The 17948-nt window shown below is 41.6% G+C and overlaps 1 protein-coding gene across 1 annotated transcript; it reads right to left on the bottom strand.

The window, feature by feature from the left end:
- Window positions 1–353: 353 nt before the first annotated feature.
- On the bottom strand, window positions 354–17879 carry LOC137262077 (SCO-spondin-like). The gene is made up of 28 exons (XM_067799861.1): window positions 17759–17879; window positions 17132–17314; window positions 16467–16658; window positions 15841–16023; window positions 15181–15372; window positions 14555–14737; window positions 13895–14086; window positions 13269–13451; window positions 12609–12800; window positions 11983–12165; window positions 11323–11514; window positions 10697–10879; window positions 10037–10228; window positions 9375–9593; window positions 8751–8942; window positions 8125–8307; window positions 7465–7656; window positions 6839–7021; window positions 6179–6370; window positions 5553–5735; window positions 4893–5084; window positions 4267–4449; window positions 3607–3798; window positions 2981–3163; window positions 2316–2507; window positions 1690–1872; window positions 1030–1221; window positions 354–586 (listed from the first exon to the last, which is right to left on the bottom strand). Exons 1-28 carry the CDS (start codon window positions 17877–17879, stop codon window positions 354–356), a joined length of 5265 nt encoding a protein of 1754 aa, XP_067655962.1.
- Window positions 17880–17948: the final 69 nt, after the last annotated feature.

The following is a 17948-nucleotide window of genomic DNA, read 5'->3' on the forward strand; positions in this document are numbered from 1 at the left end:
CCATCATTCTTTCACAATATTGACATTGTCTTTAGGCAGCTTAATGCTGCGTATCATCAGATAAGAAATATTTCATTTGACATCCACAATCAAACCTGATTTCTAGGCTTACTACCATTTCCCTTCCGTTCTATTCAACTCTCTCCGGAGCATTTGGCATGGAATATAGCAAAATCAGCACTCATTTCATCTCGTTACAGATCGAGATATAATGCACATCGGAGAAAAGCTTTTGCAATTAATAATTCGCTCATGAAAGAAACATCTACATTTTAAAGCTTGTTGTATGCCAGCAACTTAGATGTGACATTCCACTCGAAAACAGCTCAACTTCAGAGCAAGACTACGTGATATCATATGGAAGTACACAGAAGAGGTAGGATGAAAGCAGCTGCACATTTACCTGGACATTTAGGAAGACCACAATTTCCCATTTGCGTCTCTATAAGCAGGGCTGTACAGCTGATATTATCAGCTGGTGCAACACAATTCCTGGTTCTCTCCATGCGCCCCTCTTCCCCTGGACCACAAGTGGCTGTACATACTGGAGAACTCCACTGGGTCCAATCGCTAACGTTGTCTTCGCCTAATGGTTGGAAATAAGCCAATAGTTTCATTCTTACGATGAACGAACATTGGAGTCTGTCCAAAAGTGTCCTCCAGACATAAACATACTTTGTTCTCGATAGGCTTTGGGCAAAACGACAAAAAGGAATTCCTCCAAAACATCTCTAATACTCTTCATTTTGGCTGTTAGAATACCTGACCTATCCTTATAATTATGTGTATACACATCCCGTCATTGTAGAATTTTAGTCGGAGGTAGTTTCAACAATTCTATTACATCAACCAGTACTAACATACCATCTCCGAGATTCATTGGCTCAGAACAGTTTCAGAGTACAGCTAATTAATTACCGTCAACAAACGACTGTATAGACCAAATTTCTAACCCCGAAAATCCCACACTGACTTGCACATATACTTTGCAGGCAGTAAGAGCCATGTAAAACAATTGTCATCACATACCACTGCAAGCTGGAACACTGCACAGTGTTTGGCTGGTTTCCATCAGTGGACCAGTGCAGTTCTTGCCACCGGCATCTGGAGCAGGGGCGTTGCACTCCCTGTATCTGCTTTGATTTGTCATGGCATTTACTCCGCATGTGACGGGGCAGGGTACGATGGACCACGATGTCCAGTTTGACAATCCTCCATCAACTGCAAAACAAAACATGGACAACTTTGAAATATGGTACCAATTCATATATCTTCAATACGAAACCCCATCATTCTTTCACAATATTGACATTGTCTTTAGGCAGCTTAATGCTGCGTATCATCAGATCAGAAATATTTCATTTGGCATCCACAATCAAACCTGATTTCTAGACTTACTACCATTTCCCTTCGGTTCTATTCAACTCTCTCCGGAGCATTTGGCATGGAATATAGCAAAATCAGCACTCATTTCTTCTCGTTACAGATCGAGATATAATGCACATCGGAGAAAAGCCTTTGCAATTAATAATTCGCTCATGAAAGAAACATCCACATTTTAAAACTTGTTGTATGCCAGCAACTTAGATGTGACATTCCACTCGAAAACAGCTCAACTTCAGAGTAAGACTACGTGATATCATGTGAAAGTACACAGAAGAGGTAGGATGAAAGCAGCTGCACATTTACCTGGGCATTTAGGAAGACCACAATTTCCCATTTGCGTCTCTATAAGCAGGGCTGTACAGCTGATATTATCAGCTGGTGCAACACAATTCCTGGTTCTCTCCATGCGCCCCTCTTCCCCTGGACCACAAGCGGCTGTACATACTGGAGAACTCCACTGGGTCCAATCGCTAACGTTGTCTTCGCCTAATGGTTGGAAATAAGCCAATAGTTTCATTCTTACGATGAACGAACATTGGAGTCTATCCAAAAGTGTCCTCCAGACATACACATACTTTGTTCTCGATAGGCTTTTGGCAAAACGACAAAAAGGAATTCCTCCAAAACATCTCTAATACTCTTCATTTTGGTTGTTAGAATACCTGACCTATCCTTATAATTATGTGTATACACATCCCGTCATTGTAGAATTTTAGTCGGAGGTAGTTTCAACAATTCTATTACATCAACCAGTACTAACATACCATCTCCGAGATTCATTGGCTCAGAACAGTTTCAGAGTACAGCTAATTAATTACCGTCAACAAACGACTGTATAGACCAAATTTCTAACCCCGAAAATCCCACACTGACTTGCACATATACTTTGCAGGCAGTAAGAGCCATGTAAAACAATTGTCATCACATACCACTGCAAGCTGGAACACTGCACAGTGTTTGGCTGGTTTCCATCAGTGGACGAGTGCAGTTCTTGCCACCGGCATCTGGAGCAGGGGCGTTGCACTCCCTGTATCTGCTTTGATTTGTCATGGCATTTACTCCGCATGTGACGGGGCAGGGTACGATGGACCACGATGTCCAGTTTGACAATCCTCCATCAACTGCAAAACAAAACATGGACAACTTTGAAATATGGTACCAATTCATATATCTTCAATACGAAACCCCATCATTCTTTCACAATATTGACATTGTCTTTAGGCAGCTTAATGCTGCGTATCATCAGATCAGAAATATTTCATTTGGCATCCACAATCAAACCTGATTTCTAGGTTTACTACCATTTCCCTTCGGTTCTATTCAACTCTCTCCGGAGCATTTGGCATGGAATATAGCAAAATCAGCACTCATTTTATCTCGTCTCGTTACAGATCGAGATATAATGCACATCGGAGAAAAGCCTTTGCAATTAATAATTCGCTCATGAAAGAAACATCCACATTTTAAAACTTGTTGTATGCCAGCAACTTAGATGTGACATTCCACTCGAAAACAGTTCAACTTCAGAGTAAGACTACGTGATATCATATGGAAGTACACAGAAGAGGTAGGATGAAAGCAGCTGCACATTTACCTGGACATTTAGGAAGACCACAATTTCCCATTTGCGTCTCTATAAGCAGGGCTGTACAGCTGATATTATCAGCTGGTGCAACACAATTCCTGGTTCTCTCCATGCGCCCCTCTTCCCCTGGACCACAAGTGGCTGTACATACTGGAGAACTCCACTGGGTCCAATCGCTAACGTTGTCTTCGCCTAATGATTGGAAATAAGCCAATAGTTTCATTCTTACGATGAACGAACATTGGAGTCTATCCAAAAGTGTCCTCCAGACATACACATACTTTGTTCTCGATAGGCTTTTGGCAAAACGACAAAAAGGAATTCCTCCAAAACATCTCTAATACTCTTCATTTTGGTTGTTAGAATACCTGACCTATCCTTATAATTATGTGTATACACATCCCGTCATTGTAGAATTTTAGTCGGAGGTAGTTTCAACAATTCTATTACATCAACCAGTACTAACATACCATCTCCGAGATTCATTGGCTCAGAACAGTTTCAGAGTACAGCTAATTAATTACCGTCAACAAACGACTGTATAGACCAAATTTCTAACCCCGAAAATCCCACACTGACTTGCACATATACTTTGCAGGCAGTAAGAGCCATGTAAAACAATTGTCATCACATACCACTGCAAGCTGGAACACTGCACAGTGTTTGGCTGGTTTCCATCAGTGGACCAGTGCAGTTCTTGCCACCGGCATCTGGAGCAGGGGCGTTGCACTCCCTGTATCTGCTTTGATTTGTCATGGCATTTACTCCGCATGTGACGGGGCAGGGTACGATGGACCACGATGTCCAGTTTGACAATCCTCCATCAACTGCAAAACAAAACGTGGACAACTTTGAAATATGGTACCAATTCATATATCTTCAATACGAAACCCCATCATTCTTTCACAATATTGACATTGTCTTTAGGCAGCTTAATGCTGCGTATCGTCAGATCAGAAATATTTCATTTGGCATCCACAATCAAACCTGATTTCTAGATTTACTACCATTTCCCTTCGGTTCCATTCAACTCTCTCCGGAGCATTTGGCATGGAATATAGCAAAATCAGCACTCATTTCATCTCGTTACAGATCGAGATATAATGCACATCGGAGAAAAGCCTTTGCAATTAATAATTCGCTCATGAAAGAAACATCCACATTTTAAAACTTGTTGTATGCCAGCAACTTAGATGTGACATTCCACTCGAAAACAGTTCAACTTCAGAGTAAGACTACGTGATATCATATGGAAGTACACAGAAGAGGTAGGATGAAAGCAGCTGCACATTTACCTGGACATTTAGGAAGACCACAATTTCCTATTTGCGTCTCTATAAGCAGGGCTGTACAGCTGATATTATCAGCTGGTGCAACACAATTCCTGGTTCTCTCCATGCGCCCCTCTTCCCCTGGACCACAAGTGGCTGTACATACTGGAGAACTCCACTGGGTCCAATCGCTAACGTTGTCTTCGCCTAATGATTGGAAATAAGCCAATAGTTTCATTCTTACGATGAACGAACATTGGAGTCTATCCAAAAGTGTCCTCCAGACATACACATACTTTGTTCTCGATAGGCTATTGGCAAAACGACAAAAAGGAATTCCTCCAAAACATCTCTAATACTCTTCAGTTTGGTTGTTAGAATACCTGACCTATCCTTATAATTATGTGTATACACATCCCGTCATTGTAGAATTTTAGTCGGAGGTAGTTTCAACAATTCTATTACATCAACCAGTACTAACATACCATCTCCGAGATTCATTGGCTCAGAACAGTTTCAGAGTACAGCTAATTAATTACCGTCAACAAACGACTGTATAGACCAAATTTCTAACCCCGAAAATCCCACACTGACTTGCACATATACTTTGCAGGCAGTAAGAGCCATGTAAAACAATTGTCATCACATACCACTGCAAGCTGGAACACTGCACAGTGTTTGGCTGGTTTCCATCAGTGGACCAGTGCAGTTCTTGCCACCGGCATCTGGAGCAGGGGCGTTGCACTCCCTGTATCTGCTTTGATTTGTCATGGCATTTACTCCGCATGTGACGGGGCAGGGTGCGATGGACCACGATGTCCAGTTTGACAATCCTCCATCAACTGCAAAACAAAACATGGACAACTTTGAAATATGGTACCAATTCATATATCTTCAATACGAAACCCCATCATTCTTTCACAATATTGACATTGTCTTTAGGCAGCTTAATGCTGCGTATCATCAGATAAGAAATATTTCATTTGGCATCCACAATCAAACCTGATTTCTAGATTTACTACCATTTCCCTTCCGTTCTATTCAACTCTCTCCGGAGGATTTGGCATGGAATATAGCAAAATCAGCACTCATTTCATCTCGTTACAGATCGAGATACAAGGCACATCGGAGAAAAGCCTTTGCAATTAATAATTCGCTCATGAAAGAAACATCCACATTTTAAAACTTGTTGTATGCCAGCAACTTAGATGTGACATTCCACTCGAAAACAGTTCAACTTCAGAGTAAGACTACGTGATATCATATGGAAGTACACAGAAGAGGTAGGATGAAAGCAGCTGCACATTTACCTGGACATTTAGGAAGACCACAATTTCCCATTTGCGTCTCTATAAGCAGGGCTGTACAGCTGATATTATCAGCTGGTGCAACACAATTCCTGGTTCTCTCCATGCGCCCCTCTTCCCCTGGACCACAAGTGGCTGTACATACTGGAGAACTCCACTGGGTCCAATCGCTAACGTTGTCTTCGCCTAATGATTGGAAATAAGCCAATAGTTTCATTCTTACGATGAACGAACATTGGAGTCTATCCAAAAGTGTCCTCCAGACATACACATACTTTGTTCTCGATAGGCTATTGGCAAAACGACAAAAAGGAATTCCTCCAAAACATCTCTAATACTCTTCAGTTTGGTTGTTAGAATACCTGACCTATCCTTATAATTATGTGTATACACATCCCGTCATTGTAGAATTTTAGTCGGAGGTAGTTTCAACAATTCTATTACATCAACCAGTACTAACATACCATCTCCGAGATTCATTGGCTCAGAACAGTTTCAGAGTACAGCTAATTAATTACCGTCAACAAACGACTGTATAGACCAAATTTCTAACCCCGAAAATCCCACACTGACTTGCACATATACTTTGCAGGCAGTAAGAGCCATGTAAAACAATTGTCATCACATACCACTGCAAGCTGGAACACTGCACAGTGTTTGGCTGGTTTCCATCAGTGGACCAGTGCAGTTCTTGCCACCGGCATCTGGAGCAGGGGCGTTGCACTCCCTGTATCTGCTTTGATTTGTCATGGCATTTACTCCGCATGTGACGGGGCAGGGTGCGATGGACCACGATGTCCAGTTTGACAATCCTCCATCAACTGCAAAACAAAACATGGACAACTTTGAAATATGGTACCAATTCATATATCTTCAATACGAAACCCCATCATTCTTTCACAATATTGACATTGTCTTTAGGCAGCTTAATGCTGCGTATCATCAGATAAGAAATATTTCATTTGGCATCCACAATCAAACCTGATTTCTAGATTTACTACCATTTCCCTTCCGTTCTATTCAACTCTCTCCGGAGGATTTGGCATGGAATATAGCAAAATCAGCACTCATTTCATCTCGTTACAGATCGAGATACAAGGCACATCGGAGAAAAGCCTTTGCAATTAATAATTCGCTCATGAAAGAAACATCCACATTTTAAAACTTGTTGTATGCCAGCAACTTAGATGTGACATTCCACTCGAAAACAGTTCAACTTCAGAGTAAGACTACGTGATATCATATGGAAGTACACAGAAGAGGTAGGATGAAAGCAGCTGCACATTTACCTGGACATTTAGGAAGACCACAATTTCCCATTTGCGTCTCTATAAGCAGGGCTGTACAGCTGATATTATCAGCTGGTGCAACACAATTCCTGGTTCTCTCCATGCGCCCCTCTTCCCCTGGACCACAAGTGGCTGTACATACTGGAGAACTCCACTGGGTCCAATCGCTAACGTTGTCTTCGCCTAATGGTTGGAAATAAGCCAACAGTTTCATTCTTACGATGAACGAACATTGGAGTCTATCCAAAAGTGTCCTCCAGACATACATATACTTTGTTCTCGATAGGCTTTGGGCAAAACGACAAAAAGGAATTCCTCCAAAACATCTCTAATACTCTTCATTTTGGTTGTTAGAATACCTGACCTATCCTTATAATTATGTGTATACACATCCCGTCATTGTAGAATTTTAGTCGGAGGTAGTTTCAACAATTCTATTACATCAACCAGTACTAACATACCATCTCCGAGATTCATTGGCTCAGAACAGTTTCAGAGTACAGCTAATTAATTACCGTCAACAAACGACTGTATAGACCAAATTTCTAACCCCGAAAATCCCACACTGACTTGCACATATACTTTGCAGGCAGTAAGAGCCATGTAAAACAATTGTCATCACATACCACTGCAAGCTGGAACACTGCACAGTGTTTGGCTGGTTTCCATCAGTGGACCAGTGCAGTTCTTGCCACCGGCATCTGGAGCAGGGGCGTTGCACTCCCTGTATCTGCTTTGATTTGTCATGGCATTTACTCCGCATGTGACGGGGCAGGGTGCGATGGACCACGATGTCCAGTTTGACAATCCTCCATCAACTGCAAAACAAAACATGGACAACTTTGAAATATGGTACCAATTCATATATCTTCAATACGAAACCCCATCATTCTTTCACAATATTGACATTGTCTTTAGGCAGCTTAATGCTGCGTATCATCAGATAAGAAATATTTCATTTGGCATCCACAATCAAACCTGATTTCTAGATTTACTACCATTTCCCTTCCGTTCTATTCAACTCTCTCCGGAGGATTTGGCATGGAATATAGCAAAATCAGCACTCATTTCATCTCGTTACAGATCGAGATACAAGGCACATCGGAGAAAAGCCTTTGCAATTAATAATTCGCTCATGAAAGAAACATCCACATTTTAAAACTTGTTGTATGCCAGCAACTTAGATGTGACATTCCACTCGAAAACAGTTCAACTTCAGAGTAAGACTACGTGATATCATATGGAAGTACACAGAAGAGGTAGGATGAAAGCAGCTGCACATTTACCTGGACATTTAGGAAGACCACAATTTCCCATTTGCGTCTCTATAAGCAGGGCTGTACAGCTGATATTATCAGCTGGTGCAACACAATTCCTGGTTCTCTCCATGCGCCCCTCTTCCCCTGGACCACAAGTGGCTGTACATACTGGAGAACTCCACTGGGTCCAATCGCTAACGTTGTCTTCGCCTAATGGTTGGAAATAAGCCAATAGTTTCATTCTTACGATGAACGAACATTGGAGTCTATCCAAAAGTGTCCTCCAGACATACACATACTTTGTTCTCGATAGGCTTTTGGCAAAACGACAAAAAGGAATTCCTCCAAAACATCTCTAATACTCTTCATTTTGGTTGTTAGAATACCTGACCTATCCTTATAATTATGTGTATACACATCCCGTCATTGTAGAATTTTAGTCGGAGGTAGTTTCAACAATTCTATTACATCAACCAGTACTAACATACCATCTCCGAGATTCATTGGCTCAGAACAGTTTCAGAGTACAGCTAATTAATTACCGTCAACAAACGACTGTATAGACCAAATTTCTAACCCCGAAAATCCCACACTGACTTGCACATATACTTTGCAGGCAGAAATAGCCATGTAAAACAATTGTCATCACATACCACTGCAAGCTGGAACACTGCACAGTGTTTGGCTGGTTTCCATCAGTGGACCAGTGCAGTTCTTGCCACCGGCATCTGGAGCAGGGGCGTTGCACTCCCTGTATCTGCTTTGATTTGTCATGGCATTTACTCCGCATGTGACGGGGCAGGGTACGATGGACCACGATGTCCAGTTTGACAATCCTCCATCAACTGCAAAACAAAACATGGACAACTTTGAAATATGGTACCAATTCATATATCTTCAATACGAAACCCCATCATTCTTTCACAATATTGACATTGTCTTTAGGCAGCTTAATGCTGCGTATCATCAGATCAGAAATATTTCATTTGGCATCCACAATCAAACCTGATTTCTAGATTTACTACCATTTCCCTTCGGTTCTATTCAACTCTCTCCGGAGCATTTGGCATGGAATATAGCAAAATCAGCACTCATTTCATCTCGTTTCAGATCGAGATATAATGCACATCGGAGAAAAGCCTTTGCAATTAATAATTCGCTCATGAAAGAAACATCCACATTTTAAAACTTGTTGTATGCCAGCAACTTAGATGTGACATTCCACTCGAAAACAGTTCAACTTCAGAGTAAGACTACGTGATATCATATGGAAGTACACAGAAGAGGTAGGATGAAAGCAGCTGCACATTTACCTGGACATTTAGGAAGACCACAATTTCCCATTTGCGTCTCTATAAGCAGGGCTGTACAGCTGATATTATCAGCTGGTGCAACACAATTCCTGGTTCTCTCCATGCGCCCCTCTTCCCCTGGACCACAAGTGGCTGTACATACTGGAGAACTCCACTGGGTCCAATCGCTAACGTTGTCTTCGCCTAATGGTTGGAAATAAGCCAATAGTTTCATTCTTACGATGAACGAACATTGGAGTCTATCCAAAAGTGTCCTCCAGACATACACATACTTTGTTCTCGATAGGCTTTTGGCAAAACGACAAAAAGGAATTCCTCCAAAACATCTCTAATACTCTTCATTTTGGTTGTTAGAATACCTGACCTATCCTTATAATTATGTGTATACACATCCCGTCATTGTAGAATTTTAGTCGGAGGTAGTTTCAACAATTCTATTACATCAACCAGTACTAACATACCATCTCCGAGATTCATTGGCTCAGAACAGTTTCAGAGTACAGCTAATTAATTACCGTCAACAAACGACTGTATAGACCAAATTTCTAACCCCGAAAATCCCACACTGACTTGCACATATACTTTGCAGGCAGAAATAGCCATGTAAAACAATTGTCATCACATACCACTGCAAGCTGGAACACTGCACAGTGTTTGGCTGGTTTCCATCAGTGGACCAGTGCAGTTCTTGCCACCGGCATCTGGAGCAGGGGCGTTGCACTCCCTGTATCTGCTTTGATTTGTCATGGCATTTACTCCGCATGTGACGGGGCAGGGTACGATGGACCACGATGTCCAGTTTGACAATCCTCCATCAACTGCAAAACAAAACATGGACAACTTTGAAATATGGTACCAATTCATATATCTTCAATACGAAACCCCATCATTCTTTCACAATATTGACATTGTCTTTAGGCAGCTTAATGCTGCGTATCGTCAGATCAGAAATATTTCATTTGGCATCCACAATCAAACCTGATTTCTAGATTTACTACCATTTCCCTTCGGTTCCATTCAACTCTCTCCGGAGCATTTGGCATGGAATATAGCAAAATCAGCACTCATTTCATCTCGTTACAGATCGAGATATAATGCACATCGGAGAAAAGCCTTTGCAATTAATAATTCGCTCATGAAAGAAACATCCACATTTTAAAACTTGTTGTATGCCAGCAACTTAGATGTGACATTCCACTCGAAAACAGTTCAACTTCAGAGTAAGACTACGTGATATCATATGGAAGTACACAGAAGAGGTAGGATGAAAGCAGCTGCACATTTACCTGGACATTTAGGAAGACCACAATTTCCTATTTGCGTCTCTATAAGCAGGGCTGTACAGCTGATATTATCAGCTGGTGCAACACAATTCCTGGTTCTCTCCATGCGCCCCTCTTCCCCTGGACCACAAGTGGCTGTACATACTGGAGAACTCCACTGGGTCCAATCGCTAACGTTGTCTTCGCCTAATGGTTGGAAATAAGCCAATAGTTTCATTTTTACGATGAACGAACATTGGAGTCTATCCAAAAGTGTCCTCCAGACATACACATACTTTGTTCTCGATAGGCTTTTGGCAAAACGACAAAAAGGAATTCCTCCAAAACATCTCTAATACTCTTCATTTTGGTTGTTAGAATACCTGACCTATCCTTATAATTATGTGTATACACATCCCGTCATTGTAGAATTTTAGTCGGAGGTAGTTTCAACAATTCTATTACATCAACCAGTACTAACATACCATCTCCGAGATTCATTGGCTCAGAACAGTTTCAGAGTACAGCTAATTAATTACCGTCAACAAACGACTGTATAGACCAAATTTCTAACCCCGAAAATCCCACACTGACTTGCACATATACTTTGCAGGCAGAAATAGCCATGTAAAACAATTGTCATCACATACCACTGCAAGCTGGAACACTGCACAGTGTTTGGCTGGTTTCCATCAGTGGACCAGTGCAGTTCTTGCCACCGGCATCTGGAGCAGGGGCGTTGCACTCCCTGTATCTGCTTTGATTTGTCATGGCATTTACTCCGCATGTGACGGGGCAGGGTACGATGGACCACGATGTCCAGTTTGACAATCCTCCATCAACTGCAAAACAAAACATGGACAACTTTGAAATATGGTACCAATTCATATATCTTCAATACGAAACCCCATCATTCTTTCACAATATTGACATTGTCTTTAGGCAGCTTAATGCTGCGTATCATCAGATCAGAAATATTTCATTTGGCATCCACAATCAAACCTGATTTCTAGATTTACTACCATTTCCCTTCGGTTCTATTCAACTCTCTCCGGAGCATTTGGCATGGAATATAGCAAAATCAGCACTCATTTCATCTCGTTTCAGATCGAGATATAATGCACATCGGAGAAAAGCCTTTGCAATTAATAATTCGCTCATGAAAGAAACATCCACATTTTAAAACTTGTTGTATGCCAGCAACTTAGATGTGACATTCCACTCGAAAACAGTTCAACTTCAGAGTAAGACTACGTGATATCATATGGAAGTACACAGAAGAGGTAGGATGAAAGCAGCTGCACATTTACCTGGACATTTAGGAAGACCACAATTTCCCATTTGCGTCTCTATAAGCAGGGCTGTACAGCTGATATTATCAGCTGGTGCAACACAATTCCTGGTTCTCTCCATGCGCCCCTCTTCCCCTGGACCACAAGTGGCTGTACATACTGGAGAACTCCACTGGGTCCAATCGCTAACGTTGTCTTCGCCTAATGGTTGGAAATAAGCCTATAGTTTCATTCTTACGATGAACGAACATTGGAGTCTATCCAAAAGTGTCCTCCAGACATAAACATACTTTGTTCTCGATAGGCTTTTGGCAAAACGACAAAAAGGAATTCCTCCAAAACATCTCTAATACTCTTCATTTTGGTTGTTAGAATACCTGACCTATCCTTATAATTATGTGTATACACATCCCGTCATTGTAGAATTTTAGTCGGAGGTAGTTTCAACAATTCTATTACATCAACCAGTACTAACATACCATCTCCGAGATTCATTGGCTCAGAACAGTTTCAGAGTACAGCTAATTAATTACCGTCAACAAACGACTGTATAGACCAAATTTCTAACCCCGAAAATCCCACACTGACTTGCACATATACTTTGCAGGCAGTAAGAGCCATGTAAAACAATTGTCATCACATACCACTGCAAGCTGGAACACTGCACAGTGTTTGGCTGGTTTCCATCAGTGGACCAGTGCAGTTCTTGCCACCGGCATCTGGAGCAGGGGCGTTGCACTCCCTGTATCTGCTTTGATTTGTCATGGCATTTACTCCGCATGTGACGGAGCAGGGTACGATGGACCACGATGTCCAGTTTGACAATCCTCCATCAACTGCAAAACAAAACATGGACAACTTTGAAATATGGTACCAATTCATATATCTTCAATACGAAACCCCATCATTCTTTCACAATATTGACATTGTCTTTAGGCAGCTTGATGCTGCGTATCATCAGATCAGAAATATTTCATTTGGCATCCACAATCAAACCTGATTTCTAGATTTACTACCATTTCCCTTCGGTTCTATTCAACTCTCTCCGGAGCATTTGGCATGGAATATAGCAAAATCAGCACTCATTTCATCTCGTTACAGATCGAGATATAATGCACATCGGAGAAAAGCCTTTGCAATTAATAATTCGCTCATGAAAGAAACATCCACATTTTAAAACTTGTTGTATGCCAGCAACTTAGATGTGACATTCCACTCGAAAACAGTTCAACTTCAGAGTAAGACTACGTGATGTCATATGGAAGTACACAGAAGAGGTAGAATGAAAGCAGCTGCACATTTACCTGGACATTTAGGAAGACCACAATTTCCCATTTGCGTCTCTATAAGCAGGGCTGTACAGCTGATATTATCAGCTGGTGCAACACAATTCCTGGTTCTCTCCATGCGCCCCTCTTCCCCTGGACCACAAGTGGCTGTACATACTGGAGAACTCCACTGGGTCCAATCGCTAACGTTGTCTTCGCCTAATGGTTGGAAATAAGCCAATAGTTTCATTCTTACGATGAACGAACATTGGAGTCTGTCCAAAAGTGTCTTCCAGACATACACATACTTTGTTCTCGATAGGCTTTTGGCAAAACGACAAAAAGGAATTCCTCCAAAACATCTCTAATACTCTTCATTTTGGCTGTTAGAATACCTGACCTATCCTTATAATTATGTGTATGCACATCCCGTCATTGTAGAATTTTAGTCGGAGGTAGTTTCAACAATTCTATTACATCAACCAGTACTAACATACCATCTCCGAGATTCATTGGCTCAGAACAGTTTCAGAGTACAGCTAATTAATTACCGTCAACAAATGACTGTATAGACCAAATTTCTAACCCCGAAAATCCCACACTGACTTGCACATATACTTTGCAGGCAGTAAGAGCCATGTAAAACAATTGTCATCACATACCACTGCAAGCTGGAACACTGCACAGTGTTTGGCTGGTTTCCATCAGTGGACCAGTGCAGTTCTTGCCACCGGCATCTGGAGCAGGGGCGTTGCACTCCCTGTATCTGCTTTGATTTGTCATGGCATTTACTCCGCATGTGACGGGGCAGGGTACGATGGACCACGATGTCCAGTTTGACAATCCTCCATCAACTGCAAAACAAAACATGGACAACTTTCAAATATGGTACTAATTCATATATCTTCAATACGAAACCCCATCATTCTTTCACAATATTGACATTGTCTTTAGGCAGCTTAATGCTGCGTATCATCAGATCAGAAATATTTCATTTGGCATCCACAATCAAACCTGATTTCTAGATTTACTACCATTTCCCTTCGGTTCTATTCAACTCTCTCCGGAGCATTTGGCATGGAATATAGCAAAATCAGCACTCATTTCATCTCGTAACAGATCGAGATATAATGCACATCAGAGAAAAGCCTTTGCAATTAATAATTCGCTCATGAAAGAAACATCCACATTTTAAAACTTGTTGTATGCCAGCAACTTAGATGTGACATTCCACTCGAAAACAGTTCAACTTCAGAGTAAGACTACGTGATGTCATATGGAAGTACACAGAAGAGGTAGAATGAAAGCAGCTGCACATTTACCTGGACATTTAGGAAGACCACAATTTCCCATTTGCGTCTCTATAAGCAGGGCTGTACAGCTGATATTATCAGCTGGTGCAACACAATTCCTGGTTCTCTCCATGCGCCCCTCTTCCCCTGGACCACAAGTGGCTGTACATACTGGAGAACTCCACTGGGTCCAATCGCTAACGTTGTCTTCGCCTAATGGTTGGAAATAAGCCAATAGTTTCATTCTTACGATGAACGAACATTGGAGTCTGTCCAAAAGTGTCTTCCAGACATACACATACTTTGTTCTCGATAGGCTTTTGGCAAAACGACAAAAAGGAATTCCTCCAAAACATCTCTAATACTCTTCATTTTGGCTGTTAGAATACCTGACCTATCCTTATAATTATGTGTATGCACATCCCGTCATTGTAGAATTTTAGTCGGAGGTAGTTTCAACAATTCTATTACATCAACCAGTACTAACATACCATCTCCGAGATTCATTGGCTCAGAACAGTTTCAGAGTACAGCTAATTAATTACCGTCAACAAATGACTGTATAGACCAAATTTCTAACCCCGAAAATCCCACACTGACTTGCACATATACTTTGCAGGCAGTAAGAGCCATGTAAAACAATTGTCATCACATACCACTGCAAGCTGGAACACTGCACAGTGTTTGGCTGGTTTCCATCAGTGGACCAGTGCAGTTCTTGCCACCGGCATCTGGAGCAGGGGCGTTGCACTCCCTGTATCTGCTTTGATTTGTCATGGCATTTACTCCGCATGTGACGGGGCAGGGTACGATGGACCACGATGTCCAGTTTGACAATCCTCCATCAACTGCAAAACAAAACATGGACAACTTTCAAATATGGTACTAATTCATATATCTTCAATACGAAACCCCATCATTCTTTCACAATATTGACATTGTCTTTAGGCAGCTTAATGCTGCGTATCATCAGATCAGAAATATTTCATTTGGCATCCACAATCAAACCTGATTTCTAGATTTACTACCATTTCCCTTCGGTTCTATTCAACTCTCTCCGGAGCATTTGGCATGGAATATAGCAAAATCAGCACTCATTTCATCTCGTAACAGATCGAGATATAATGCACATCAGAGAAAAGCCTTTGCAATTAATAATTCGCTCATGAAAGAAACATCCACATTTTAAAACTTGTTGTATGCCAGCAACTTAGATGTGACATTCCACTCGAAAACAGTTCAACTTCAGAGTAAGACTACGTGATATCATATGGAAGTACACAGAAGAGGTAGGATGAAAGCAGCTGCACATTTACCTGGACATTTAGGAAGACCACAATTTCCCATTTGCGTCTCTATAAGCAGGGCTGTACAGCTGATATTATCAGCTGGTGCAACACAATTCCTGGTTCTCTCCATGCGCCCCTCTTCCTCTGGACCACAAGTGGCTGTACATACTGGAGAACTCCACTGGGTCCAATCGCTAACGTTGTCTTCGCCTAATGGTTGGAAATAAGCCAATAGTTTCATTCTTACGATGAACGAACATTGGAGTCTATCCAAAAGTGTCCTCCAGACATACACATACTTTGTTCTCGATAGGCTTTTGGCAAAACGACAAAAAGGAATTCCTCCAAAACATCTCTAATACTCTTCATTTTGGTTGTTAGAATACCTGACCTATCCTTATAATTATGTGTATACACATCCCGTCATTGTAGAATTTTAGTCGGAGGTAGTTTCAACAATTCTATTACATCAACCAGTACTAACATACCATCTCCGAGATTCATTGGCTCAGAACAGTTTCAGAGTACAGCTAATTAATTACCGTCAACAAACGACTGTATAGACCAAATTTCTAACCCCGAAAATCCCACACTGACTTGCACATATACTTTGCAGGCAGTAAGAGCCATGTAAAACAATTGTCATCACATACCACTGCAAGCTGGAACACTGCACAGTGTTTGGCTGGTTTCCATCAGTGGACCAGTGCAGTTCTTGCCACCGGCATCTGGAGCAGGGGCGTTGCACTCCCTGTATCTGCTTTGATTTGTCATGGCATTTACTCCGCATGTGACGGGGCAGGGTACGATGGACCACGATGTCCAGTTTGACAATCCTCCATCAACTGCAAAACAAAACATGGACAACTTTGAAAAATGGTACCAATTCATATATCTTCAATACGAAACCCCATCATTCTTTCACAATATTGACATTGTCTTTAGGCAGCTTGATGCTGCGTATCATCAGATCAGAAATATTTCATTTGGCATCCACAATCAAACCTGATTTCTAGACTTACTACCATTTCCCTTCGGTTCTATTCAACTCTCTCCGGAGCATTTGGCATGGAATATAGCAAAATCAGCACTCATTTTATCTCGTCTCGTTACAGATCGAGATATAATGCACATCGGAGAAAAGCCTTTGCAATTAATAATTCGCTCATGAAAGAAACATCCACATTTTAAAACTTGTTGTATGCCAGCAACTTAGATGTGACATTCCACTCGAAAACAGTTCAACTTCAGAGTAAGACTACATGATGTCATATGGAAGTACACAGAAGAGGTAGGATGAAAGCAGCTGCACATTTACCTGGACATTTAGGAAGACCACAATTTCCCATTTGCGTCTCTATAAGCAGGGCTGTACAGCTGATATTATCAGCTGGTGCAACACAATTCCTGGTTCTCTCCATGCGCCCCTCTTCCCCTGGACCACAAGTGGCTGTACATACTGGAGAACTCCACTGGGTCCAGTCGCTAACGTTGTCTTCGCCTAATGGTTGGAAATAAGCCAATAGTTTCATTCTTACGATGAACGAACATTGGAGTCTGTCCAAAAGTGTCCTCCAGACATACACATACTTTGTTCTCGATAGGCTTTTGGCAAAAACGACAAAAAGGAATTCCTCCGAAACATCTCTAATACTCTTCATTTTGGTTGGTAGAATGCCTGACATATCCTTATAATTATGTGTATACACATCCCGTCATTGTAGAATTTTAGTCGGAGGTAGTTTCAACAATTCTATTACATCAACCAGTACTAACATACCATCTCCGAGATTCATTGGCTCAGAACAGTTTCAGAGTACAGCTAATTAATTACCGTCAACAAATGAGTGTATAGACCAAATTTCTAACCCCGAAAATCCCACACTGACTTGCACATATACTTTGCAGGCAGTAAGAGCCATGTAAAACAATTGTCATCACATACCACTGCAAGCTGGAACACTGCACAGTGTTTGGCTGGTTTCCATCAGTGGACCAGTGCAGTTCTTGCCACCGGCATCTGGAGCAGGGGCGTTGCACTCCCTGTATCTGCTTTGATTTGTCATGGCATTTACTCCGCATGTGACGGGGCAGGGTACGATGGACCACGATGTCCAGTTTGACAATCCTCCATC

Source organism: Haliotis asinina, chromosome 14 (assembly GCF_037392515.1).
Source record: "Haliotis asinina isolate JCU_RB_2024 chromosome 14, JCU_Hal_asi_v2, whole genome shotgun sequence".
NCBI classification, from domain to species: Eukaryota; Metazoa; Mollusca; class Gastropoda; order Lepetellida; family Haliotidae; genus Haliotis; species Haliotis asinina.

What these genes read in the sequence shown, in the direction of transcription:
- LOC137262077 (XM_067799861.1), bottom strand. Translation starts at nt 17,879, where the DNA reads ATGACAAATCAAAGCAGATACAGGGAGTGCAACGCCCCTGCTCCAGAT. An exon ending in TGGTCTTCCTAAATGTCCAG is followed by an intron (nt 12,801 to 13,268) that starts GTAAATGTGCAG and finishes TTTGTTTTGCAG; the next exon opens with TTGATGGAGGATTGTCAAAC. An exon ending in CAGTGTTCCAGCTTGCAGTG is followed by an intron (nt 9,594 to 10,036) that starts GTATGTGATGAC and finishes TCCAACCATTAG; the next exon opens with GCGAAGACAACGTTAGCGAT.